This window comes from Pan troglodytes, chromosome 3 (genome assembly GCF_028858775.2).
Source record: "Pan troglodytes isolate AG18354 chromosome 3, NHGRI_mPanTro3-v2.0_pri, whole genome shotgun sequence".
NCBI classification, from domain to species: Eukaryota; Metazoa; Chordata; class Mammalia; order Primates; family Hominidae; genus Pan; species Pan troglodytes.
In genome coordinates, this window is record NC_072401.2 from 61,593,311 (window position 1) to 61,620,627 (window position 27,317).

Sequence of the window (27,317 nt, forward strand, 5' to 3'; positions counted from 1 at the left end):
TCTCAAACTCCCAACATCAGGTGATCCGCCTGCCTCAGCCTCCCAAAGTGCTGGGATTGCAGGTGTGAGCCACCGTGTTCGGCCCTGTTGTTGTCTCTTGAGGCAAGGTCTCACCTCTGTCACGCAGGCTAGAGTGCAGTGGCACGATCACAGCTCACTCCATCCTCCCACCTCAGCCTTCCAAGTAGCTGGGACTACAGTCATGCAACACCACACCTGGCTAATTTTTTAAATTTTTGTGGAGACAGAGTCATGCAGTGTTGCCTAGGCTGGTCACAAATTCCAATCAATCCTCTTGCATCGTCCTTCCAAAGTGCTGGCATAATAGGCATGAGCCACAGCTCTCCCAGACACTTGTTAAAATGGCAGATTGCCAGGCCCCACGAAGAGCCTCAAATCTGATATCTGGGATTAAGACTAGAAATCTGCACTTTTGACAAATTTTCCTTGTGAATCATATACACTGTATAGTTTGAGAACTTCTGATCAAAAGGATGAATTTCAAACTCCCTATTTGTACATTAAAAACAATGCCTTGGGCAGTGCCTGCTTTGTAATAGATGTTCAACAAATACATGTGGGAAAAAACCCAAGGAGCCAGGAAGAGAAGAAAGCAAGGATGACTAATCAGGCTACTTAATTTTTGGATAAAATTAAGTCTTAAGATGAAGGAAAGGAGGATAGACTAGATCCTCTACAGACATTTTGCACATATTAATTTCAAACTTCAGTCAGCTTTCTGCCATATTTTTCTTTCTCCAAAAGGCTAGGAAGCCCTTGAAAAACAAATACAATGATTAACTAAGTGTACATTTAACCACTCAATTTCTAAATGCCTTTCATTCTTTTCTTCTTTTTATTACAACTTTCTCTGCTTGCACTGGCATGCAAACTGGTTATGCTGGTCAAATGAGTCAATTCAGAGGAAAGCGTTAATTTAGATGAGAGCGTGTTTGTGTTGAAATCTTCCAGAGGCACACATAGTCACACGTGCACAAAAAATGTGGCTTCATATCTGTGTTCCAGTCAGTCTAAACAATTTTTAAAATATTCCTGGAAATTTGTCCTGGAAGCTGCTTTAGAAAGTTTGGCACAATTAAGTCCAGACTTACCCAAGTAAGAAGTTCCCTTTCGATTTTTCAACCACTTCCTTTCCCTTATCCCCACCACTGGTTAAAAAGAAAAAAGAAAAAACAGTGATATACTTCTACCACATTCCACTATTTAGAATAATAGAAAATTAGAGCTAAAACTACTAAGAGCCATGCTTAAAATTTTTATAGCATTTAATGCTTGTAAAGGTAGTTTCATTTCACATGCACAGCTCATTTGATCTTCACAATAACTCTGTGGTTGACATTTCATAGATGAAGAAATCGAAGCCATGTGACGTGCCCAAAGTCAAGGAAAGTTCAAGTTCCATATCGTTTTTCTTTTTTTCCTCTCTTTCCTTTTTTTTTCTTTTTTAATTCTTTTTAGACAGGGTCTCATTCTATTGCCTAGGCTGAAGTGCAATGATATGATCCTGGCTTATATCAGCCTCCACCTCCTGGACTCAGGGAATCCTCCCGTTTCAGTCTCCCAAGTAGCTGGGACTACAGGCATGTGGCACCATGCCCAGACAATTTTGTGGGGGGTGTTTTTTGTAGAGATGGGGTGCAGAGGTCTGTCCTGCAGACCCTGACCCAACGACAGATGAATAACGTGCACTGACACAGATATTCTGCTTTGCCAGTCTGGCTGAGCATCCAGGCCACTTACAGACACCAAGAAGAGTGCTGTAAATAGTTGGAACCTCCAGCCTAGACAGCCAGCAAGACTCACATTCATTCAGTAAAGATTAATTGACAAAGGCTTGAGTCAACACCACTAGAGGGTAATTGACATTGCGGACCTCCCAAGTAGAAAGCAATTAAGCACCCTAAGATTAGTCTTAGGACCACATGAGTAAACAAGCTAGTTAGATAAACTCTCCCACATTCCTTTGTATCTACTTTAACCTATTTAACTAAAGGTAAAGGGACTAGGCTGCCTTCAGCTAGATCTATTACTGAAGTTATGCAAACTCTCAGGCCTTCCAAGAGGGTTTGTGGCTATGATAACTAAAATTTTTCCCACCAGCCTGACTGAACCCCCACAATGGGGTTTCCCCATTTTGCCCAGGCTGGTCTCAGAACACCTGGGCTCAAGTGATCCACCCCACTGAGCCTCCCAAAGTGCTGGGATTACAGGCATGAGCCACTGCACCTGGCCATGAGTCCAATTTCTTACTGGACAAAGGAGAAAATATAGGAAGAGAGAGAATAATTTATATAGAGTTGATTGAATGCTGGTCACTGGTAGAATCCAGAGCTGTTGATATCTTCTGTTTATTCTTTTTTTTCTTCTCTTTACTAAATACTTCTTTGATAATTTTGATGTGACAGGCATTCTGCTGGGGCTCCATAGTAACTTAAAATGTATCCATAATTATAATTGTTGTAATGGAGACAAGTACAAATGCAGTGGGAATGTAACTAATAAATGCAGGTTAGTCACTCAATGCTTGCAGAGCCCAATTAACAAAATTGAGGTCTGGTATAAACAAAGTGATTTATTTCCCAAGCTAGCTTAGGGGAAGAAGCACAGGAGTCTTGACTTTAAATATACTATTTTGTTTCTGGAGCAAAAGCAGGCACTTATTTTCTTTTTCCTTTTTTTTTTTTTCATTTTCTTTTTCTTTTTATTTTTTCATTTTACTTTAAGTTCTGGGATACATGTACAGAACGTGCAGGTTTGCTACATAGGTATATGTGTGCCATGGTGGTTTGCTGCACCTACGGACCCATCCTCTAAGTTCCTTCCCCTCATCCCCAACTTCCCAACAGGCCATGGTGTGTGTTGTTCCCCTCCCTGTGTCCATGTGTTTTCATTCTTCAACTCCTACTTATGAGTGAGAACCTAAAGCAGGCACTTTTAAAAGGCAGGAGAGGAAGTGAGCAAGGTGAGGGGTCTGCATGTTAGCTTGGTCCCTTACCTACCAGGAGGTCAAGCTGGTGACTTCTGGCATTTTTGTGGGCAGGACTATGATAAAAACTCCCTAGCTGGGAGAGAGTAGCGGACATGTTTTTCAGTTGTTATCTCTTGAGGTAACCCTCTGGTGGATGAGAGTTCCATAGCAGGCATGCTTTGGTCTATAAATCGACTGTTAACTCTCAAAGAGAGTTCCGTCTTAGAGTGCATAGATGAACTTACCCTATAGGGAGTGTCTGGTGAAGGGGATGGTAAAAGGCTATATTGTCATTACTAAAAGACTAAGTAGAAAGTGAAGAACAGGGGTGTATCAGTCCATTTTCACACTGCTATAAAGAACTACCTGAGACTGGGTAACTTATTTAAAAAAAAGGTTTAACTGATTCACAGTTCTGCATGGCTGGGGAAGACTGAGGAAACTTACAATCATGGTGGAAGGTGAAAGAGAAGTAAGCACCTTCTTCACAAGGTAGCAGGAGAGAGAGCATGAAGGGGGAACTGCCACACACTTTTAAACCATCAGATCTGGTGAGAACTCAGTCACTATCATGAGAACAGAATGGGGGAAACTGCCCCTATGATCCAATCACCTCCCACCAGGTCCCTCCCTTGACATGCGGGGATTACAATTCAAGATGAGCGTTGGGTTGGGATGCAAAGCCAAACCACATCATTCCACCCCAGCCCCGCCCAAAGCTCATATCCTTCTCACATTTCAAAACACAATCATGCCTTTCCAACAGTACCCCAAAGTCTTAACTCGTTCTAGCATTAACCCAAAAGTCCAGGTCCAAAATCTCAACTGAGACAAGGCAAGTCTGTTCTGCTTATGAGCCTGTAAAATCAAAAGCAAGTTAATAATTTCCAACGTATGATGGGGTTACAGGTATTGGGTAAATGGTCCCATTTCAAATGGGAAAAATTGGCCAAAACAAAGGGGCTACAGGCCCCAATGCAAATCAGAAACTCAATAGGGCAGTCATTAAACGTTAGAGCTCCAAAATAATCTCTTTTGACTCCATGCCTCACGTCCAGGGCATGCTGATGCAAGGGGTGGGCTCCCAAGACCTTAGGCAGCTCTGCCCTTGTGGCTCTGGGCAGGGTACAGCCACTGCAGCTGCTTTCATTGGGTGGCATTAAGTCCTGACATTGAGTGCCTGCAGTTTTTCTAGGCACACAGTGCAAGCTGTCAGTGAATCTTCCATCTGGGAATCTGGAGGACAGTAGTCCTCTTCTCACAGCTGCATGAGGTGGTGCCCCAGTGGAGACTCTGTGTGGGGGCTCCACCCCACAGTTCTCCTCTGCATTGCCCTAGTATGAGCTCTGCATGAGGGCTCTGCCCCTGCAGCTGACTTCTCCCTGGACATCCAGGCATTTCCATACATCCTCTGAAATCTAGTTGGAGGTTCCCAAAGCTCAACTCTTGTCTTCTGCACACCTGCAGGCTTAACACCATGTGGAAGCCATCAAGGCTTGGGGATTGCACCCTCTGAAGCAATGGACTAAGCTGTACCTTGTCCTCCATTGGCCATGGCTGGCACTGGAGCAGCTGGGACACAGGGCACTGTGTCCTAAAGCTGTACAAAGCAGGGGTGCCCTGGGCCTGGCCCACGAAACCATTTTTTCCTCCTTGGCCTCTGAGTCTGTGATGGGAGGGCCTGCTATGAAGAACTTTGAAACACCCTGGAGAGGTTTTCCCCATTGTCTTGGCTATTAACATTTGGTTTCTCTTTACTTTTGCAGATTTCTGCAGCTGACTTGAATTTCTCCCCAAAAAACAGGTTTTCCTTTTCCACCACATGGTCAGGCTGCAACTTTTCCAAACCTTTACACTCTACTTCTCTTTTAAACCTAAGTTCCAATTTCAGATCATCTCTTTGTGAATGCATATGACTGTAGGCTTTTAGAAAAAGCCAGATCCCACTTTGAATGCTTTGCTTCTTAGAAATTTATAGGCTGAGCATGCTGGCTCATGCCAGTAATCCCAGCACTTTTGGAAGCTGAGGCAGGCAGATCACGAGGTCAGGAGATTGAGACCATCCTGGCCAACATGGTGAAACCCCGTCTCTACTAAAAAAATGCAAAAAAGTAGCTGGGTGTGGTGGTGGGTGCCTGTAGTCTCAGCTACTTGGGAGGCTGAGGCAGGAGAATGGTGTGAACCTGGGAGGCGGAGCTTGCAGTGAGCCGAGATCATGCCACTGCACTCCAGCCTGGGTGACAGAGCGAGACTCTGTCTCAAAAAAAAAGGAAATTTATTCTTCCAGATAACCTAAATCATCTCTCTCAAGTTCAAAGTTCCACAGATCTCCAGGGCAGGGGCAAAATGCTGCCAGTCTCTGGAGTAAAGCATATCAAGAGTGACCTTTACTCCAGTTCCCAATAAGTTCCTTATCTCCGTCTGAGACCATCTCAGCCTGAACTTCATTGTCCATATCAATATCAGCATTTTGGTCAAAATCACTCGGCAAGACTCTAAGAAGTTCCAAACTTGTTCCCATGTCTTTCTGTCTTCTTCTGAGCACACCAGACTGTTCCAACCTCTGCCCATTATCCAGTTCCAAAGTCACTTCCGCATTTTCAAGTATCTTTATAGCAGTGCCTCAAACTCCAGTACCAATTCTCTGTATTAGTCCATTGTTAAACTGCTATAAAGAACTACTCGAGACTGGCTCATTTATTTAAAAAAGGTTTAATTGCTTCACAGTTCCACATGACTGAGGAGGCCTCAGGAAACTTATAATCATGGTAAAGGGCAAAGGAGAGGCAAGCACCTTCTCACAAGGTGACAGGAGAGAATGAAGGGGGAACTGCCACACACCTTTAAACTGTCAGATCTTTTGAGAACTCACTTCTCACTTTTGAGAACTCAGATCTTTTGAGAACACCATAAGGGAAACTGCCCCCATGATCCTATTGCCCCATGACCAGGTCCCTTCCTTGACACATGGGGAAGGATTACAATTTCAGATGACATTTGGGTGGGGACACAGAGCCAAACCATATCAAGGGGAAAAGGAAAAAGAGAAGAGAAAATAATAATAGTTATTCATTCCCTTTTTCTTAAGAAAAATGGGGATACTCGGTTACAGGAACAAAACAGAGACAACTAATTCTGTTAGGGAGAGGTTGTCAAGGAAAAATTTCTTGGTGAGATGCAGAATTAGCTGAAACCTGTAAGAAAAAATCATGTTTTTCAGGCAGTGAGTACCCAGAGAACAGTCTAGAAAGGAGCATATAACTAACTCATGGATTTATTCCCATTGTATGTCTCTTTAGTGTTGTATACTATTCCTGTTGTAACACTTGCCACCAAGAGATGTAAATTAGCCATTGTCTGTACCTTAGCTCCCTTTCCCCTTCACCCTCACTTCCCCACTGTACTGCAAGTGCTGGAGATGTGAGGTGAGGAGAAGGCTAATTCCCAGATCCCTAGCATGAGTAGGTTAGTGGACAGTGTGGGTAGTGGTGGATCAAGGGGGTACTGTTGAGCTTTTTAAAATTGAGATAATCATGAGACATCTAAGAAAAGATGTCAAGGAAACAACTGATATCAGGTGAGAAGTCTGACTGAAGTAATCATTCTTGTATAGATGATGATTAAGTCACAAGAGTTGTTGAGCTTGCCAAAGGAAAGCTCTTTACCTTTCAGCTGCCTCAAAACAATCTTGTTTACAATGAGAGGCAGTTAAATCCAAGCACACATTACAGTATAATCTACAGAGAAAGGTAGCTGCATTTAGATTGTGGTTTTCTCAAAAAGGAGAGTTGAGATATTTATCCTAATGTTCATTATCTACGAATAGAGTCAGGGCAAAGTTCTCTATTTTGATCTATGAGCTATAGAGCAATTGAACATTTTTCACCCAGTATTATACTACGCTTATTATTTTGCATATTTTGGTATTTCATTTTTCCTTCATGTCCATCTTTTTGTTTGCAAATAACAAAAAGAAATTCGAGTTATATTAGAGGAAAAGGAAAACTACTGTGAGGGTAAATGTATCTGTCCAAATCGAAGGGTAGAATGCAACCAGGTCTCAAGAACTGCCGCTGAAATCTAGAATGCTTTAAGACAAATGAGATGTGTTTCCCCATTTCTGGCTTCCCTTTGCATATTTTTATGCTTCTATACTGGAAGATAAATCTTATTTACTACTAAGTCCACATAATGGTCAAAAAGTGACTGCCTGTAACTTCAAATTTTCATGAGTTATAGTTTCAGCCACACAAACAGGATGATTTCCAGTCTCATTCCCTTTCCAAATTCTGGGAGAAGTGACTTTGAACCTATTCCCATCCCTATTTACTCTCATCAGCTGTGGCCAGGATATCCTATAAAATCATACATATATAGCTATGAGTGCTGTGTATCTGAGGGGCAGTTAAGCATAATGGTGTGCTGAAGCTTGCCTGTAATGACTTATAAGAGCCAGTTGTTAAATTTTTAAAATTTTTGTAGACTGGTTGTTAAACATAGGGATTATTAAAAAATAAATTATATGAAGTTAATAATATTAAGTATAGTTAAGTAAACTATATTAAATACAAAAGTAATAAATATTCAAAATTCACCACTTCCTGATTCTTTCAATTATAACTTAATATTATTTGTTCTTGAGGTTATTTACATTTACAATTATTGTATCTGTATGGTGAAAATACTATAAAATTTTGTTACTTCTCATTTCTTCCTGTGTTCAATGATGAGATGTCACATAGATAGTTTGAAATTGGTCATGGTAGGAGTAATTACACCACATAAATTGATAAACATTACAAATAAGTTTTGTTTTGTTTTGTTTTTCTGGAGAGCTGGTTGTTAAACATTTACCAGTTCACTACTGGTAAAAGGAGTCATTGTCAGAAAACACCTTTTACCCCACTACAATATCTACTACTTCTACTATACTAGAAGATAACTTCCTTCAAAGTAACAATAACACATTTGCTTGCAATGTAATTGTTTCTTCCACAGTATTTGGCATTCTAATTAAGTTATAAGAAAGCTGATACATGGCTTGGCTACCATGATTAGAATTTAATTATTCATGACACTTCTAAAAAGCCCTGTTATCAGAACGTTTATGTCCCCTGCCTCCAAAATCCGTTTGTTGAAATTCTAAACCCCAAGGTGTTGGTATTAAGAGGTTGGGCCTTTGGATGGTGATTGGATCGTGACAGAAGAGCCCTCATAAATGGGATTAGTGCCCTTATAAAAGCGGCCCCAATGAGCTTGTTTTCCCCTTCCAAAATATGAAGACACAATCTATAATACTTTGTTATAGCAGCCCCCCAGAAATAAAACATACCCACATACAAATGTTGTTTTTGTTTCTTTTTCCTGTTTCAAACAGTATCTTACTCTGTTAGCCAGGCTGGAATGCAATGGTGCAATCATTGCTCACTGCAACCTCAAACTCCTGGGCTCAACCACACCCAAGCAACTTTTTGTAGAGACAGGGCCTCATGTTTACATTCTACAAGCATTTTTTTTTTCCAGAGATAGGATCTGACTCTGTCTTCCAGGCTGACATGCAGTGGCAGTGTCATACCTCACTGCAGCATTGAGCAACCTGGCTCAAGCAATCCTCCCACCTCAGCCTCCCAAGTAATTGGAACTACAGGCATGAGCCAACCACACAATCACACTCAGCTAAGTTTTTAAATTTTTGTCGAGACAGGGCCTCACTATGCTGCCCAGGCTGGACTCTGACTCACGTGAGCACAGTGATGACTCTGAGTTCTGTCTCTTGTTCACAGGAAATTTCCTTATGGGAAAACTGCGAGGGAAGCATGTAGCTTTTTAATTTTTGTAGCTATCTTATTTAGGAATAGAATGGGAGGCAGGTGTGCCCATTGCAGTTCCCAGCTTGACTTCCCTTTGGCTTAGTGATTTTTGGGTCCTGAGATTTATTTTCCTTTGACAAGAGTAAAGTGAGTTTTCTCAGGTTGATAATAATGATGATCAATTGCTGAAGTACTTAGCACTAACATGCATACACACAACAGGTTAGTGATAAGTACTTCACATATGACTTGATGAAGAAAAAACTATTGGATTAGCTATCCTAGTTAAAGAAAACAAAATGAGGTTCAAAGAAGTAAATAATTTGCTCTGGGTAGCAGAGCGAGGATTCAAGCCACATCCCTAACTCTGGAGCCAGGGCTCTTCACCTCTATGTTACGCTTCTCCACGTTCACATAGCTTCTAAGCAGTAAATGTTTGCTAAAATGCTAATCTTAAATCTTATTTATGCCCAAGCCCATACTCCTAAGCAATGAGAAAATGTATAACAGATTATATTTTCAAGTGTGTTTTGACCCAGTCCAATGTTTTCAGATCTGAATTGATTCTTCAGAGTTTCTTTTCTTCTTAGCAACAGGTCCTGAGGACTACAGTTTACTTGCCTCTTCTCTTTGGAGTAGTCATCCTGGAAATCACCTCTGAGAAGTCTTAGAATCACTGTCCCACCAGCTCTAATCTTCTTTTCTCATCCTGAAGTTATGCTAAACACATTATTTATTAAATGGTGGTGGTGGTGGTGATCATCTTTTTTTTTCCTTTGGTGCCTGTTTTGGTAATCTCTGTGGTATAAGGAGACAAACGTCACATACACAAGAAATTGCAAAAGTTGTAGAAATCTAAATGTTCTTTCTACTTTGCAGTTTTCAACCTTCTTTCTTAGGTTATATCTTGAGGCCTCACTAGATTCTTTATCATCAAAGTGGTATCACAAAAACTTTGTCCAAGAAGAGGGTCAGAGGGAAATTGGGTGGAAATGTGCTTCTGAATGTCTACAGAGACATTAAGTGAGAGTACATAGGATTTGCACCCCACTTCCTGTTTGGAATTTTGGAAGCAGAGTGCCTAGAGCCAATGTGAAGGCCACAGTAGAGTTAAAATGGTTAAGTAGCATGTTTAAGCAGGGGGAGCCTAGGAGATTGTCTCTTGGTTTCCCAAGATGTGAAGAGAACTAGAAATGCCCGTGTAACTCTGGAGGTGTGTGCAAGTTAACCATGGACTGAGTGAGTTTTTCTCCAAGGAGTCACCACTGCAAAGGCCAGTGCTAGGGTCAAATGGAGTATGCACGTAAGTGAGTCTTGAAAAATCCACAGTACCAGCAAGAGCTGAAGTGAAGAATCTGGTCAGCCTGAGGAGATGGTGGGTTGTGATCCTTATAAGAAATTGCCATACATTGGCTGGGCCAAAAGAACAGAGCATGAGTTACAGTAGTCTCATACACTTCAAAACAGAAACAGAAACTGAAGCCTAACTACCAAGAGAAATAAGATGCACTCTTATTATGCCTTCAAGTTCCAGGAGAGAAGGAGAATATTTGGGTCAGTCACTCTTCTTAGCTTGGGTAATGTTCTCTGATTGTCTGCTTTGTATGAATCAGGATCCTATCAGAAAACAGCATGAATGCCAATTAGGGGGAGTTTAATAAAGGGACTTTTTACAAAAGTGCGGGCAGAGTGTTAAGAAACTATACAAGATAGTGCCTTACTACCCCAATTAGTCAGCTTGGGCTTCCATAACAAAATACCACAGACTGGATGGCTTAAACAACAGAAGTTAATTTTCTTACAGTTTTAGAGACTGGACAGTCCAAGATCAAGGTTCGTTCTAACAGGGTACAATATCCGGTGAGGGCTCCCTTCCTGGCTTACAGACAGCTGCTTTGTCCTCACATGGCCTTTCCTTGGTGCCTGAATGAGAAGAGAAAGCAAGCTCTCTGGTGTCTCTTTTAATAAGTACATTAACCAAACTGGATCAGGACCACACCCTTATGAACTCATTTAAGTTTAATAACCTCCTTAAAGTCTTATTTTCGAATATAGTCATATTGGGGAATAGGGCTTCAACATATGAATTTGGGGGTGGATGGAGTTCATTCCATAGCACTACCCTGGGCCTGGATGGGCAAGTGGAAGGCAGAGTTACCAGAGCCCAGATAGAATAGATGTATAGATAGGGTTGAAAAGGAATTGAGGTCATGGATAGAGAGACAGAGCTAACCTATGTTAACCCTACATAGAGAGAGCCATGAAAATAAATAGCTTACTTTCTTCCTATCTTCAAATGCCTGAACTCAACCAAAACTGAGAGAAGATAAACGATTATTGTGCAGTCCCTATGAATGAGATTCTTAAGGAATAGAGCAAGGTGGAAAATTGATCAGGGTGGCCAGAGATATCCAGCACACCCTGTACCAAGATGCCACCAAGAAGCCGGCGTGATGGCTCACAACTGTAATCCCACCACCTTGGGAGGCCGAGGTAGGCGGATCACTTGAGGCCAGGAGTTTGAGACCAGCCTGGTCAACATAGTGAAACCCCATCTCTACTAAAACAACAAAAAATTAGCCAGGCATGGTGCCGCACACCTGTAATCTCAGCTACTTGGGAGGATGAGGCAGAAGAATGCTTGAACCCAGGAGGAGGAGGTTGCAGTGAGCCAATATCGCGCCACTGCACTCCAGCCTAGACAACAGAGCGAGACCCTGTCTCAACAACAACAAAAAGACTAAATGTTTACTCAGAAGAAACTTAGTTCCTAATAAAGTAAAGATAACAAGTCAGGCACTGTGGCTCATGCCTGTAATTCCAGCACTTTGGGAGGCTGAGGTGGGCAGATCACTTGAGGTCAGGAGTTCGAGACCAGCCTGGCCAACATGGCAAAAACCTGTCTATACTAAAAATACAAAAATTAGCCAGGCATGGTGGTGCTTGCCTATAGTCCTAGCTACTCGGGAGGCTGAGGAAGGAGAATCGCTTGAACCCAGGAAACAGAGGTTGCAGTGAGCCAAGATCGCACCACTGCACTCCAGCCTGGGCCACATAGGGCATACTCTGTCTCAAAAGAAAAAAAATAACAATAATCCCTTATAAGACTGTGATAAGAATTAAGTGAGGTAAAATATAGGCAGCACACAGAGCAGATTGGGCACACTCAGTACTCAGAAAATGTCAGCTACCGATATTACTCAAAAGTAAGCAGAACAACTTCAGAATTCCAGAATTCTATAAATATCTCAGGAATAATTAACCATGTTTTCCAAAAAAGGGCTTTGTAAAATGTTATCTTTTTTGGAAGTACTTATATTTTGATAGTCTATTTCCTGTTATGAAACTCAATAAACCAATATAATTGCTATTAAAGGATTCAAGGCTGCATTCTGTGGTACATGTAAAAGCTAAATGAAAATTTAACATTGACATCCTAGTGTGGAAGAAAAGGCTTAGGTACCTGGTCTTAAATCTGAAGATTAATACCTTTCCAAATTTAAGAATACCCAGTGATATTTAAATATTCCTTTTATTTATTTTTCAATTAAAAATATAATTGCTGTTATTGTAATTAAATCACAAGCTGTTTCAGAATGTTAAATAAGATAATATATGTCAAAAAGAAGTTATAAGTAAATGTATTGGTAAAATGTTAGTTATTTTAAAACTACAACATATGCTAAATTTCACAGGCAGGAACTTGGCACAACACAAATGACTCTGCTGCATTACACTGTTAAAGAAAACCACAGTTGAATAGTAGCTAGAGCAGAAAAAACAAATTTTATTTAGTAAATATTGCAATGTAGGAAAATAAACCTCAGTATGGAATTGGGCTCAATTCTGAATACAGCATGAACAAGGGGAGATTTATAGCAAATGAACAGGGTTGGGGGTCAGTGGATTGAAAATTACTAAGAGGAAACATTAGGGGTGTCATTGTCCATTTTGTGCTGCTGTAACAGAATACCTGAGACTGGGTTATTTATTTATTTATTTATTTATTTATTTATTTATTTATTTATTTTGAGACGGAGTCTTGCTCTGTATGCCCAGGCTGGAGTGCAATGGCGCAATCTCGGCTCACTGAAATCTCCGCTCCCAGGTTCAAGCGATTCTCCCGTCTCAGCCTCCTGAGTAGCTGGGATTACAGGCATGCACCACCACGCTTGGCTGATTTTGTATTTTTAGTAGAGACGGGGCTTCTCCATGTTGATAAGGCTGGTCTTGAACTCCTGATCTCAAGTGATCCACCCACCTTGGCCTCCCAAAGTGCTGGGATTACAGATGTGAGCCACCATGCCTGGCCCAAGAGACTGGGTAATTTATAATGAACAGAAATTTATTGGTTCATAGTTCAGAAAGCTGAGAAGTTCAATGTCAAGGTGCTGACATCTGGTAAGAGCCTTCTTGCAGCATCATTCCATGGTGGAAGGCAAAAAGGCCAACAGAGGGTTGAAGTCTCCTTTTTATAATATCAGTCCCATTTATGAGGGTGGAGCCTTTATTGCCTAATCACCTCTTAAGGGTCTCACTTCTTAATACTGTTACAATGGCAATTAAATTTCAACATGATTTTGGAGGGGACAAACATCCAAATCATAGCAAGGGGTAAGAGGAGATTCTTGCTAAACTGATTTGATAGTATTCTTTCTAAAGGCAGGTTAGGGTGATCAGATATCATCTGGGGGAAGGTAGAGAAAAATGAATTTGATCAGATTTTGAAGGTGACCAGATACCAAAAGCAAGGGACTCTTACTAAAGTGACTTAGCAGGAGTCTAGCTAAAACTGAACAAATAAAGACATGGAAGCCTAAGGTCAAGATCTAGTTGACAAAAGGTATCAGAGGAGCCTGACTAAGTTTGGTCAAGGAGAGAGTCTTTGTATTCATCCACGTAACCACCACAACAATCAAGATATAGAGCATTTCCATCTCCCTAGAAGGTTTCTCATGCTCCTTTGCCATTAAACTTCCCCAACATTCTTGCACCTGGGAACCACAAATTTGATTTATTTCTTAATGACTAGTGTCATCTCAACCGTATTGTGTCCAGCATCTTTCACTCAGCATATATGTGAGATTCATCCATGTTGTCATGTGTAGTTTTTGTTTTATTGCTGAGCAGTATTTTGACCGATAAATATGACACAATTTGTTTTTGTTAGGAGGGGAAATATTGGGCCCTATGATAAGTACTTGTTTAGATTCATAATAAATAATTACTACTGTTTTCCAAAGTGGTTGTACTATTTTATATTCCTACTAGCAAAGTATAAATGCTCTAATTGCTTCAGATCCTTGCCAACATTTGCTATTTTCATTTTTTATTATGTACGTATTTATTTATTGACACAGGGTCTTACTCTGTCACCCAGGATGGAGTGCAGTGGTGTAATCAGGGCTCACTGCAGCCCTCTCCTCCCCAGGCTCAAGAGTTCTTCCCACTTCAGCCTCTCAAATAGCTGGGACTACAGGCATGTGCTACCATGCCCTGCTAATTTTTAAAATTTTTTGTAGAGATGTCTCACTATGTTGCCCAGGCTGGTCTCAAACTCCAAGCCCAAACAATCTTCCCGCCTCAGCCTCCCAATGTGCTAGGATTACAGGTGTGAGCCACCATGCCTGTGCGACACTTGCTATTCCCAATCTTATTAATTTTAGCCATTCCAGTGGGATTGAAGTGATATTTCATGATGACAATGATGTGATAATTGCTTGTTCAACACATCTTCTATGATGAAGTCTTTTGTCTATTTTTTCAAATTGGGATATTTGTCTTTTTATTGAGTAGCAAGTCCTCTCTCTGTATATATCCTATGAGTCTTTTGTTGGACAAATGTTTTGTAACAATTTTCTCCTAGTCTGTAATGTACCTTATTCACTTACTTATTCATTTAGCATCTTTTAAAGACCATAACATTTTAATTTTTTGAGCTGCAATTGTATTAATTTTTAAAAATGTTAGGACTCATGATTATTTTATCTGAGAAATCTTTTCCTACTCCAAGGTGGTAAAAATTTTCTCCCATGTTTTCTTCTAGAAGTTTTAAAACAACTTTTATATTTAGACCTATCATCCATTTTGAATTAATTTTTGTGTATTATGTAAGGTAGGGGTCATGGTCATTTATTTCCATATGTATATCTAATTGCCTCAACGCTATTTGTCGAAAAGGCTATCCTTCTACACATTTCAATTATGTTGGTACCTTTGTCAAATTCAATTGACCATAATATTTGTGGCTCTACTTTTGGACACTGTGTTCTGATCTGTTGATGTATTTGTCTTACTTTACATAAATACCACACTGTCTTGATACCATAAGTTTGTAGTAAGTCCTGAAATCAGGTAATGCTAGTCCTCCAAAATTGTTGTTGTTTTCCAAAATTGTTTTCGATATCCTATATCCATTACATTTCCTTGTAAATGTCAATTTACAAGAAACTCAATATTGTGAATTTCTGTTAAAAAGCACTGAGGTTTTGATTGGGATTGTTTCAAATCTATAGATGAAATTAGGTAGAATTGACATCAATATTGCCCAATGCTCTTGACACTTTTTATTGGTAAATTCCACTCATCTCAATTCACAATTCGTTATCATCAGTACAAAAGGAACTGCCTTCAGAAGCATTATATTTCTTTTTACTACATATTGAAATAATTTTTTGGTAATTATTGAGGTTTTTTAAAAAAAATTTTATTGCATTAAGAACCTTGAACATGAAATCTACCCTCAACAAAATGTTAAGTGCAAAATACAGTATCATTAACAGTAGGCACAATATTGTACAGCAGCTCTCTATAACTTATTTGTCTTGCAGAAATAAAACTTTATACCTGTTGAACAGCAACTCCCCATTTCCCTTTCCCCCTAGTCCCTGGCAACAACCATCTTACTGTTTCCGTGAGTGTGAATATTTTAGATACTTCATAGAAGTGGAATCATGCAGTACAGTATTTGTCCTTCTCCGACTGATTTATTTCACTTAGCAGAACATCCTCCAGGGTCATTCATGTTGTTACATGCGGCAAGATTTCCTTTCTTTTTTTATTTTTATTTTTCTATTTCAGACACAGTCTCTCCTCTGCGGCCTAGGCTGGAGTGCAGTGGTGCGATCTCGGGTCACTACAACCTCTGCCTCCCAGGCTCAACCGATTCTCCTGTCAGCCTCCTGAGTGGCTGGGATTACAGGTGCGAGCTACCATGCCAGGCTAACTTTTGTATTTTTAGTAGAGATGGGGTTTCGCCATGTATGCCAAGCTGATCTCGAACTCCTGGCCTCTAGTGATCGGCTTGCCTTGGCCTCCCAAAGTGCCGAGATTACAGGCATAAGCCACTGTGACTGGCCGATTTTCTTCTTTTTTAAGACTGAATAGTATTCAATTGAATGTATAAACCATATGTTTTTTAACCCATTCATCTTTCAACAGATGTATAAATTGTTTCAAAAGATACCAGGTTTTGGCAAGGATATGGAGAAATTGGAATACTTATACACCGTAGCAGGAATGTAAAACGGTGCAGCGACTATAAAAAAAAAAAAAAAAAAGAGTATGGAAGTTCCTCAAATATAGAACTACCATATGATCCAGCAATTCTATTTCTGTGTATATATCCAAAACAATTGAAATCAGGCTCTCAAAAGAGATATCTGTACTCCCATGTTCATTGTTATATTTTTACAATAATATTGTGATGATCCCTGAGGTCTGAAGAGGATTTTTGGCTGTAAGTTTTTAGTTCAGCATCTTCACCCAGAAAATTATTTCCACCCATAGCTAGGCCAAAAATCTGAGTCACTCAATACTACATTTTCTGGTTAAGTTCACCAACAATAATTGTTAGAACAATCCATCTTTCCTGAACTACAGAAACAATAAAAATAACAATAGCTCCAGCTTATTGATCACTTAACTGCCTTTAAAAAAATCATTTGAAACATTATAGCAATCCTTTGGAAATTATTTCTAAATTCCCATTTATTAAGACACTAAAGATTAGAAGTTAATTTCTCTAAGGTCTCATGCTATTGAGAGACAGAGCTGGAATTTGTACCCACGTCATTATGACTGCAAAGCTTACTCTCTTAATCACTACACAATAGCTTCAGACCAATGTTCAACATACCTAGAGTTCATCCTTTATAACCTCAACAACTTTTCCTATTTACTAACATGACTGAATTAAAAACCGCATTTTTTTACAGCTGTGCTCTTAGTTTAACATAAACTTACTTCATTTTATTTTTTGAGACAGGGTCCAGCTCTGTTGCCCAGGCTGGAGTGCAGAGGCGTAATCATGTCTCACTGTAGCCTCAACCTCGCCGGCTCAAGCAATCCTCCCACTTTGGCCCCCAGAGAAGTTGGGACTACAGGTGTGCACCACCATGCCCAGCTATTTTTTATTTTATTTTCTGTAGAGATGTGGTTTCGCCAGGTTGCCCAAGCTGGTCTTAAAACTCCTGAGCCCAAGTGATCCACCTGCCTTGGCCTCCCAAAGGGCTGGAATTACAGGCATGTGCCACTGCAGCTGGCCCCATAAACTTATTTCAATAACAAAGATGCAAATATGGAATTCTATTTACATTAAAAATTACTCCTTAGTTCTAGTAGGACAAATGTAGAATCAGGGAAAATGGCATTTTGATATCTTCTAAATTACTTGGCTGTTTTCTTATGCTCTTCTTTACAAAAAATTATTAAAGGAAACTCAAATATGCAAAAAAGTAGAGAAGAGAGTATAATATTTACTAATGTATGTGTAAATCAAAAGGTATCTGAGGCAGGTCTCAATCAATTTAGAAAGTTTATTTTGCCAAGGTTAAGAAAGAGCCCATGACAGCCTCAAGCTGTCCTGATGACATGTGCCCAAGGTGGTCGTGCACAGCTTCATTTTATACATTTTAGGGATACATGAGATATCAATCATCAGCTTGACTTCTTCCTTTGGCTTAGTGATTTTGGGGAGATTTTCCTTTCACATATGTATCGCCCAGCTTCAACAATTGTTAACTCATGGGTAGACTTGTTTAATCTATTCTCCCACCCATTTCCCTACACCTGCCACCAGTTTGATAAATCCCAGATGCCATATAATTTCATTTGCAAATATTTATTACTATTATTATTATTATTTTGAGACAGAGTCTAGCTCTGTTGTCCTGGCTGGGGTGAAAGTGGCACAATCTCAGCTCACTGCAACCTCCGCCTCCCGGGTTCAAGCAATTCTGCCTTAGCCTCCCGAGTAGCTGGGACTACAGGCGCACGCCATCACGCCTGGCTAATTTTTGTATTTTTAGCAGAGACGGGGTTTCACCATATTGGTCAGGCTGGTCTCAAACTCCTGACCTCAGGTGATCCGCCCGCCTGGGCCTCCCGAAGTGCTGGGATTACAGGTATGAGCCACCGCATCTGGCCTGCAAATATTTTCATATGAATCATGAAATTATAAGAAATTCTTTAAAAAACAAAACTTATTAAAACTAAAAATACAAATAGCAATTCCTCAGGATCATCAGATATTATTTAATGTGTGTGTGTGTGTTTGTGGCGTGTGCGTGTTCGTATATTCAAATTAGTGTTCAATTAAGGTCCTAGAAATGGGGCCACTCCTGGTGGCTTCACACCTGTAATCCCACACTTTGGGAGGCCGAGGTGGGAGGACTGCTGGAGCCCAGGAGTTAGACACTAGCCTGGGCAAGATGGCTAGGTGTTAGCCATCTTGTGGAGATGGTATATCGCCACAAAAAATGCAAAAAATTTGTCGGATGTGGTGGAGCATGCCTGTAGTTCCAGCTACCTGGGAGGTTAAGGTGGGAGGATCACTTGAGCCCAAGGTTGCAGTGAGCCATGATCACACCACTGCACTCCAGCCTGTGTCACAGTGAGACCACGTCTCAAAAAAAAAAGAGGTACCACATTCTAGACTTCTAGACTACTTGTCTTTCCCTGAATATGCAATTAGTTTGCCAGTTTGTCTTCATATCACGAAGTTACTTAGTTACCTTTTTTCAGATTTTTCTTTCCCTTATAACTCAGTTATAGTTCAAGGAAGCAAAACTAGATTGTTTCCGTTGGACAATGAATCTTAAGCAAGTTTCTCTTGCAGATTTTACCACACTATGTAGTTATGTATCTACTGGTCATTTATTCTGTAGTTTCGATTCCTCGATGGTCTGCTTAAATCAATTTTGTGCCCCAGGGCCTTGATAACATGTTTAAATTAGTTATTAATTACAAAGACCTATTATGATACAATTCTTTCCCCAATTAAAAACAAAACTAGGCCGGGCGTGGTAGCTCACGCCTGTAATCCCAGCACTTCATCCTGGCCAACATGGTGAAACCCCGTCTCTACTAAAAATAAAAAAATTAACTGGGCGTGGTGGCGGGCGCCTGTAGTCCCAGCTACTCAGGAGGCAGAGCCCGGAGAATCGCTTGAACCTGGGAGGCGGAGGTTGCGGTGAGCCGAGATCGCACTGCTGCACTCCAGCCTAGCGACAGAGCGAGACTCCGTCTCAAAACAAACAAAAACTAGCAGGCTTTTGTGACTACAAACAAGCTGGTTGCATGCTGCACTGCCTTTGGGTAAGAGTGGAACTCCAACTAAGAAAGTACATCTGGTAAACATAAGGGATTCACCCAGACTTGTCCTAAATAAGACTCCGACTACCCGAACTGAATCAGGAGTCCTTTAGAGCGACTCTAGCTAAGAAAGCCTGTTAGGCCCTGCACTAAGAGTTTCAGGTGGGAAAATTGCGCCATCCAGTTATAGGCCGTACAGCGGGAACTCCATGAACAACCTGGGTAACCTAATCTCTGAAGAAGACTCCTTCCAGGTACCAGTGGGCTGAGGGCGGCAGGGCGACGCGCTGACGTCACGTCACGTTCCTTTGCACGTCCCGCCTCCCCGCCCCTCTCCGCACTGTGACGTTCCCAGAGAGGAACGAAGCGTAAACAGCGCAGGGCATTTCGGGAGCGGGATTGTTTCGCGCAGGAAGCAGGCTCCATTTTAGCGCCGCCCGCCGTCGCCATCTGTTTCCCTTCCCTCCCCCATACCTCGCCCGAGTCTGAGCCCTAACGAGAAGGCTGGGCCTAGGCCGCTGGATGCTGGAGTGAAAGGAAGGGAGAAAGGGAAAAAGCGGGAAGAGTCGAGAAGGCTGAGTGTTAAGAGGCCGAGTGCGACGCGCGTATCCGGGCAGACGGACTGACGGACGGGCCCGTGCTTCTGCCGCGGCTGCGGCGCCCGCGCGAGTCGCGTCTAAGCGGCGGCGGCGGTGGCAGCGGCGGAAACCGAAGGGGAGCAATGGCGGCCGACAGTCGGGAGGAGAAAGGTTAGTGCGGAGAAAGATGACGGGCGGAGGCGAGGCTGGGGCCCGGGAGTCGGGTGATGTAGCAGTGGTCGTCGTTGGGGGTGGGGGGTGGGGGTTGGGGAGGTTAGCTGGCCTCGCGAGGAGCCGGTGGCCCCCACCGAGACACTTGGACTCTGGCGGAGACCAGGTCTGCCCTTTCGTCCTCGGTCTCCATATGGCCTAGCACTTCATCTCAGTAGGGTTTTTCTTTGATCCGGATTTCACGCTTGACTTTCTGTTTAGCTGTCTTGTGCTGAGAGGGGGCCTTTCTGAGTTGCAAGCTCCTAGATTTATTTCCTGGTAGGATCATGCGGATGTAATGCGTATTTTCAGGACAACCATTTCTGTTAGGCTAAAATTTGAAAACCCCTAAAGCCGCGATCAACACTGGTAGTGTGGTAAGTGAGCATGTTTAGGAAGTGGCACTGGCAGGTTATTAATCTTGAGAAATATCTGCAAATGACTTCTGGCTGTTAATAGGCAAAGTGAATTACCCGTTTTGTTCCTCGAATACTTATTTTGGAAAAACATAGTACTTGGAAAAACGAATACTTAGTTTGGAAAGATAACTGTGTGACTTAGGCTGGCAAAGAAATCCTGGGTGCTATTATGCTAGAAAAACCGTGTGTAGCTCCCAGAGGGTACAGTCAGAAACAAATGGATGCAAGTTACAGAGAGTTGGAGGGATAAATTTCAGTGAAATGTAGAGAGAACTGACGTTGCTGTAATAGAAAGATAGTAATACTAAGTTCCCAAGCCCTAGAGATATTAATGTAGGTCCTAGATCAGTATCTGTCTGGAGAGTGGTCTAGATTAAATGCTGCTTTAAGATCTTTTTCAACCCTAAGATTAACATAATAGTCTTGGAAAGATTATAGTTAAAAATATGACACGGTCGCTGCTCTGTGTCTCACACATCTCTTCTGTGTGCCTAATTGATTTGGGGGGTTTTTGTCGGGGGTTGTTAAGGGGGCTCTAGAGTCAAGTTACATTAGGCGTGTGATCCTTTTTTCTTAATTTTTCTGGTTTCTGCATCAGGAGAGTCTTCATGCTTCAGTGAACTGCCCTAGGTTAGGGACGAGCTTGGAAAGTGGAGTGGGTGGGAATACTTTTAAGATACTGCCCTTATCCTAAAGTAGTTCTTTGATTAGGTTATAGCAGTTTAATGTTCCATCCTTAAACTAAATGCTAAAAAATCTCCCTGGGCTTTTTTTTTTTTTTTTTTTTTTTTTTTGAGAAATCCAGAAGTAATGGGAACATAGGATTGCATGGTGTTAGTGAGTAAAGGAAACTGCTTTTAATTAGTTAACTCAGTTATTAAAATACATGATCTTAATTAGTAAGTATTCAGCAAACATCTGATTGTCTTTGTAATTTATTAACTGTGGATATGGGAGTCTGTAGTGGTTGTGGTGGTTGAAATGAACCAAACACAAAAATGAGTAAAATTCAGTACTTCTCAAGAATTCGTTGTCTAAGATGAAAATATTTACAAGTCATTAATAGAGTAGACGCAGTAATGCACATTGAGGAAAAGTAGATGATTTTAAAAGTTTTGCTTTAGAAATGATTTAGTGATGATAATGCAGTCCAAATACATAAACTGTGTAGCTATTATTGGGAAGTAGTGATGTCACCTGTTGTCTATACATAGGATACATTTCCTCACTTTTGAAAAGGTTCTTTGCCTCACATTTGATTAGTTTTTTTAATTTTCATAACAACTTTATTTAAAAACGATATAAGTGCTTTATCTTTATAGTTTAGAACAAAGATTGTTTCTGGACTACACGGAGAACTAGCACTTACCTACTGGAATTGTTTATTTCGTTTTGGGAGAGTTCTAGGTAACCTACAGGTTGTATCATTTACTTGATGATCATTATCACACACTTAGCTTTATAGTTAGAATCAATACTTAGGTCTTCCTCTCTTAAGGAAAAGTGGGACTCTTAAGCGCTTTATTGTCTTACATGAAACAGGAAATTATAAGGATAAACCCTCTAAAAATCTCAGTCATGTCACAAACGTTAAGTTCTTTCTCAAATGATTCCATAAATGGTTTAAGATCTTGATAGCAAGTGAGTCTATAAGTTGCAGAAACTGGCAATTATATTAATCACAACAGTAAAGACTTGTTCATAGAGTTCTTGATGGGGTTTTGCACTTATCTGGGTAATAAAGACATGAATTTCTATAATCTATAACAGTGCCTCAATAATACTCATACCTAGAAGCTGCAGTCCATGTAACTGGACAGATTGCTAGCTCCCTGTGATTCCTGTGGTGATAATTTGCCCAAGAAACTGGATTTGAAAGGTGTTGCAATGTTGGTGTTAACTAATATTAAATGCCATTTTTCTATATAAGGAGGAAATATGCATCTTTTCTATTATTGCAGACACCTTGTATAAATTGTATTAATCTTTTACTAAGTTCTCTACAAAGAACAGTTACAAAAGTTTAATCTATCCAAAATGTGTATGAGTAATGTGTAATGAGTTACTGCGTTAAAAATAACGTGTTTTCTAGATTACCAGACTAGAAGCTCCCTGAGTGCCCGGAGTACATCTGTCTTGTTCACTGGGTTCTTTGTATACAGTAATTGTGTTTCAGTACCTTGAATATTTACCAGGTTGGACTTCATTGACTGACTGGTTATATGACATGTGCAGTATGATAACGAAAGCTAGGAGTTTCTCAGTTTAAGTTATACAACAGTTCTCCCCTGACCCCCAACCTCTACCAGCCTTATTCCTGGTAAATACGTTCTAAGACCCACAGTGGATACCTGAAACAATGGATATTACTATATCCTATATATACTATGTTTTTTTCTATATGTATATACCTATGATGAAGTTTAATTTATAAGTCAGGGACTGTAAGAGATCAACCACAACAATAATAAAGTAGAACAGTCGTTACAGTATGCCATCATCACTACTCTTGTGCTTTGGGGCTATTATTAAGTAAAATAAGAGTTACTTTGAACACTGACACTGCCATATGTGGACAGTTGATCTACTACCCGAGACAGTTACTAAATGACTAATGGCAGGTAACATATGCAATGCAAATATTTGTTGACCAAAGGGATGATTCACTTCCCAGGCAGGACAGAGTGGGACAGTGCGTAATTTCATCACACTACTTAGCGCACAATTTAAAACTTATGAATTATTTCTGGAATTCTCCATTTTTATATCTTTGGACAGTGATTGACTCAGTTGACTGGGGGTAACAAACCCTCAAAAGCAAAACCTTGGATAAGTGAGGGACTACTGTATATATACACACAGTTGTTTTCAGACGGCTTCTGTCGCCTAGGCTGGAGTGCAGTGGAGCAGTCACGGCTCACTGCAGCCTCAACCTCCCAAGGGCTCAAGTGATCCTCCCATCTCAGCCTCCCTAGTAGCTGGGACTACAGGTGTGTGCCACCATGCCCAGCTAATTTTTTATTTTTAGTAGAGACGAGGTCTTCCTCTGTTGCCCAGGATTGTCTTGAACTCCCGGGCTTAAGCAGTCTGCCCGCCTTAGCCTCCCAAAGTGCAGGAATTACAGGTGTGAGCCACCGTGCCCAGCCGTTATACAGACGGTTACATGCAGGTGTGTATATAAATATATATATATGCACACACACACACACACAGTCACGTGCACACACACAGTCGTGTCATTTAACAATGAAGATGGGCATTGTTAGGCGGTTTTGTTGTGTTGACATAGTGTGTTTACACAAACTTAGGTGGTATAACCTACTACATATCTAGGCTGTATGGTATATTCTATTGTCCCTAGGCAACAGATCTGTTGGGCGTGCTACTGTAGGCAGTAGTAACACAATGGGAAATATTTGTGTATCTGAACATCAAAATGATGACTGTGCCACAGCATTTGTATATACTATGTGTATATACTATGGCCCTCACTATAGTAATTTCTTAGGATAAAATTGCCTGTCTTGGTTCACTTTAGTTTGGGCTCTGTAAAGCATAGAGTACATAATTGATACTCCAATATATTTATTTTACCTATAGTATAAGTAAGGTAGAAAATTTAAAATGCTATCTTTGCACTTAAATTGTATGTTTTTATAAGACAGTGGTTTTGGATGGGAAATCCAAGTTTTTAAACTTCATTTGGAGGAATGACAATTTTCAATGACAAAAACTGAGAAACTGGTCTAAATGTACAATGTACATTACAAGACAATAGAAGGGGGGAGGTTCTAGTAATCTTGCTCCATTGCCAAGTCCCACTAAAATTATATTAAATGAATTAAAATATAATTTATTTTGGTACCTTGTGTTAGAAAACAAAATGTGTAGTATATTTAATATTTAACTTTCCTTAAATACTAAATCTTAGTCTGATGCTAGAACCTCACATGTTAATAAATAGCACTGTCTTCTGACCCAGAATCTTCTGCAGTAAAAAATGACTGTCCCAGATAAAGGTTAATTTTCTCCCCTGATATCCCTAGAGTTAAAGTTTGTGACCTTCCTGGCCAAGAATGTAAAGATTATGGTAAATTTTAAGTTCCCATGTTTACCTAAAACAAAAATCCCCCAGCCAGGCAACAAACAGCTAGCTTTGTTATTTCTAACATCTTGTCAGTTTTTGAACAGGCCTTAAAAATAATGATTTTTGTTATTGTTGTTGGCAGGGAGACAGGGTCTTACTCTGCTGCCCAGGCTGAAGTGCAGTTGCGATCAGGGCTCACTGCAGCCGCGACCTCCCAGACTCTAGTGATTCTCCCACTTCAGCTTCCTAAGTAGCTGAGACTACAGGTGTGGTGCACACCACTAATTTTTGTATTTTTTGTAGAGATGGGGTTTCATCATGTTGCCCAAGCAGATTTCAAGCTCCTGAGCTCAGGCTATATGCCTGCTTTGGCCTCCCAAAATGCTGGGATTACAAGTGTGAACCACCATGCCCGACCTGTTACTCTTTTTATATCCTTGTTTACTTCCTGTATCCTGGGAATCTGTACCTTTACCTCAAAACTCATTTTGCTATTAGTTTGTGTATAATATTAATAGAAAACATTCACACGTGATTATACTTTCACGGAGGAATCTAGCAGCCAACTGTGGAATCTAGTAGCCAGCTGTTTCATTTTTAATTGAGGCAGCACTGAAGAGTCATGCAATTCCAAATAAAAATCTGGGTTTCAGAGTCCTCTTGAAAATGTGGAAGATCTGACAACACAGTGCTTGCAACTGTCAAGGAAGTTAATCTTCTGGAGTTGAGTAGGATTGTCCCCTTTAGCTTTCCTCCTCTTTCCCAAAGTATTATATACGGTATACTAAAACTAGTTTGATGTTCCTGTGCCTTAGTGTATTAAACTGAGCCTTGGGTTTTTTTCAAGTTTAAGATCAGTGTTATGCAGGGGTTGCAGATGTGTGTGCATGCCAGAATCTGGCAGATAAAGATAAAGTACTTGCTTAATACGTTAGGTATCATGAGTTTTTTTGTTTGTTTGTTTTTTTAAGAGCCAGCATGCTCTTTGTTCAGGTAGTAATACTGAATGATTCACCAGATACAAACTGATTCACCAGATACAAACCCAGATTGTCTCATGCAAAACTTTGACATATGTTACCTTCTCTGTGTCTTAACAGAAGACTAGACTGCTCCAGCTGGTTGTTTTCAGGTGAGAATCTGGGCCCCTAATAATCAAATAGTATTTTTTTAAGTGGGTTTTCATATTAAATCCTTAGAATTTTTTAAAACAGCATTCAAGAGCTGAGTTTATCCTATAGACTGCTAGTGTAAAACTTTTAGATAGATTTGAATTTTAGCTCTAAATACTGCTTAATGTAGGATTGTTTCATTAAGCTTATTTCTTGAACTGGCACATTATAAAAAAATCCATCTTTTTGTGACATCCTAATTTTGGAACAAAATTTTATAGATTTTAACCTGAGGTCAGGAGTTCGAGACCAGCGTGGCCAACATGGCAAAACCACTTCTCTACTAAAAATATAAAAATTTAGCTCGACATGGTGGCAGGTGCCTGTAATCCCAGCTACTTGGGAGGCTGAGGCAGGGAGAATTGCTTGAACCTCAGAGGCGGAGGTTGCAGTGAGTTGAGATCATGTCACTGCACTCCAGCCTCGGCAACAGTGAGACTGTCCCAAAAAAAAAAAATTTTTTTTTTCTTTTTAAAGATTTTAAGTGATTTTTTAAGGCCAGGCACGGTGGCTCATGCCTATAATCCCAAGACTTTGGGAGGCCAAGGCAGGTGGATCACCTGAGGTCAGGAGTTCGAGAACAGCCTGGACAACATGGTGAAACCCTGTCTCTACTAAAAATAACAAAAATTAGCTGGGCATGGTGTGGCGGGTGCCTGTAATCCTAGCTACTCGGGAGGCTGAGGCAGGAGAATCACTTGAACCTGGGAAGTGGAGGTTGCAGTGATCCCAGATTGTGCCACTGCACTCCAGCCTGGGTGACAGAGAGAGACTCTGTCTCCAAAAAAACAAATTTAAAAAAAGTGATTTTTAATGTCTATAGTTCTCTATATAGACATCTAAAAAAGGCTTTCAAAGTGAAGTGCTTTATGTCATAGAAATTAGGATTTTTGTAGTGCATGAATTGTATGCTTATAGGCCTTTTCTTAACCTGGCATTTCTAATCTTTGTTTACTGTTATTATTCTTGGGTTGGGATACTACTGTCAAACTATTATGAAGTAATTGAAAGTATACATATCTCTATTTATATAGAATATCAATAATGTTAAATTTCAGGACAAAGGAAATGGTTAAAAATGTTTGTTCAGTTAGGTTAAAGTCTACCTAGAACTAGTGGGTATTACTTTATATCTAAAAGAGATAATTATTTCTTTTCAAAAAGGATATGTCAGTGATGATTATAGTCTTTAACAGCAGTAGCTTGTGAGAGTATTAAAATGTTTCTTCTTTTATAATTCATTCTACGTTAAAAAAAAATGAATTAAAATGTATGCAAAGTGTACTTTTTCAAGTCAGTGAAGAATATGGCCAGAAGAAGCAGTTTACATTAGCTTTATAACTTAATACTATAAGCTTTAACATTGACCTATTTAAATGAATTTTTGTTATTAAAAATGCACCTCACGTATATAATTAAAATATTTACCCTTAAATAAAACTATAGTAATTTTGGAAAC

General features: G+C 40.3%; 1 protein-coding gene and 1 pseudogene across 6 annotated transcripts in view; both read left to right on the forward strand.

Moving 5' to 3' along the window:
• LOC741816 (UDP-glucuronosyltransferase 2B15-like) overlaps nt 1-27,317 on the forward strand; it is a 230,244-nt pseudogene that overhangs the window by 142,969 nt on the left and 59,958 nt on the right.
• YTHDC1 (YTH N6-methyladenosine RNA binding protein C1) overlaps nt 19,730-27,317 on the forward strand; it is a 36,743-nt gene continuing 29,155 nt past the window's right edge. For 2 of the 6 annotated variants that reach the window (XM_063809596.1, XM_003310368.4), the window contains exon 1: nt 19,737-20,141. In XM_063809596.1, the coding sequence (XP_063665666.1) occupies nt 20,114-20,141 (28 nt within the window). In that variant the 5' untranslated portion in view covers nt 19,737-20,113. Of the gene's footprint in view, nt 20,142-20,256; nt 20,558-25,657; nt 25,819-27,317 lie in introns of those variants that run through there. The other 4 variants (XM_016951627.3, XM_016951626.3, XM_517262.6 and 1 more) reach the window with 4 other exon arrangements.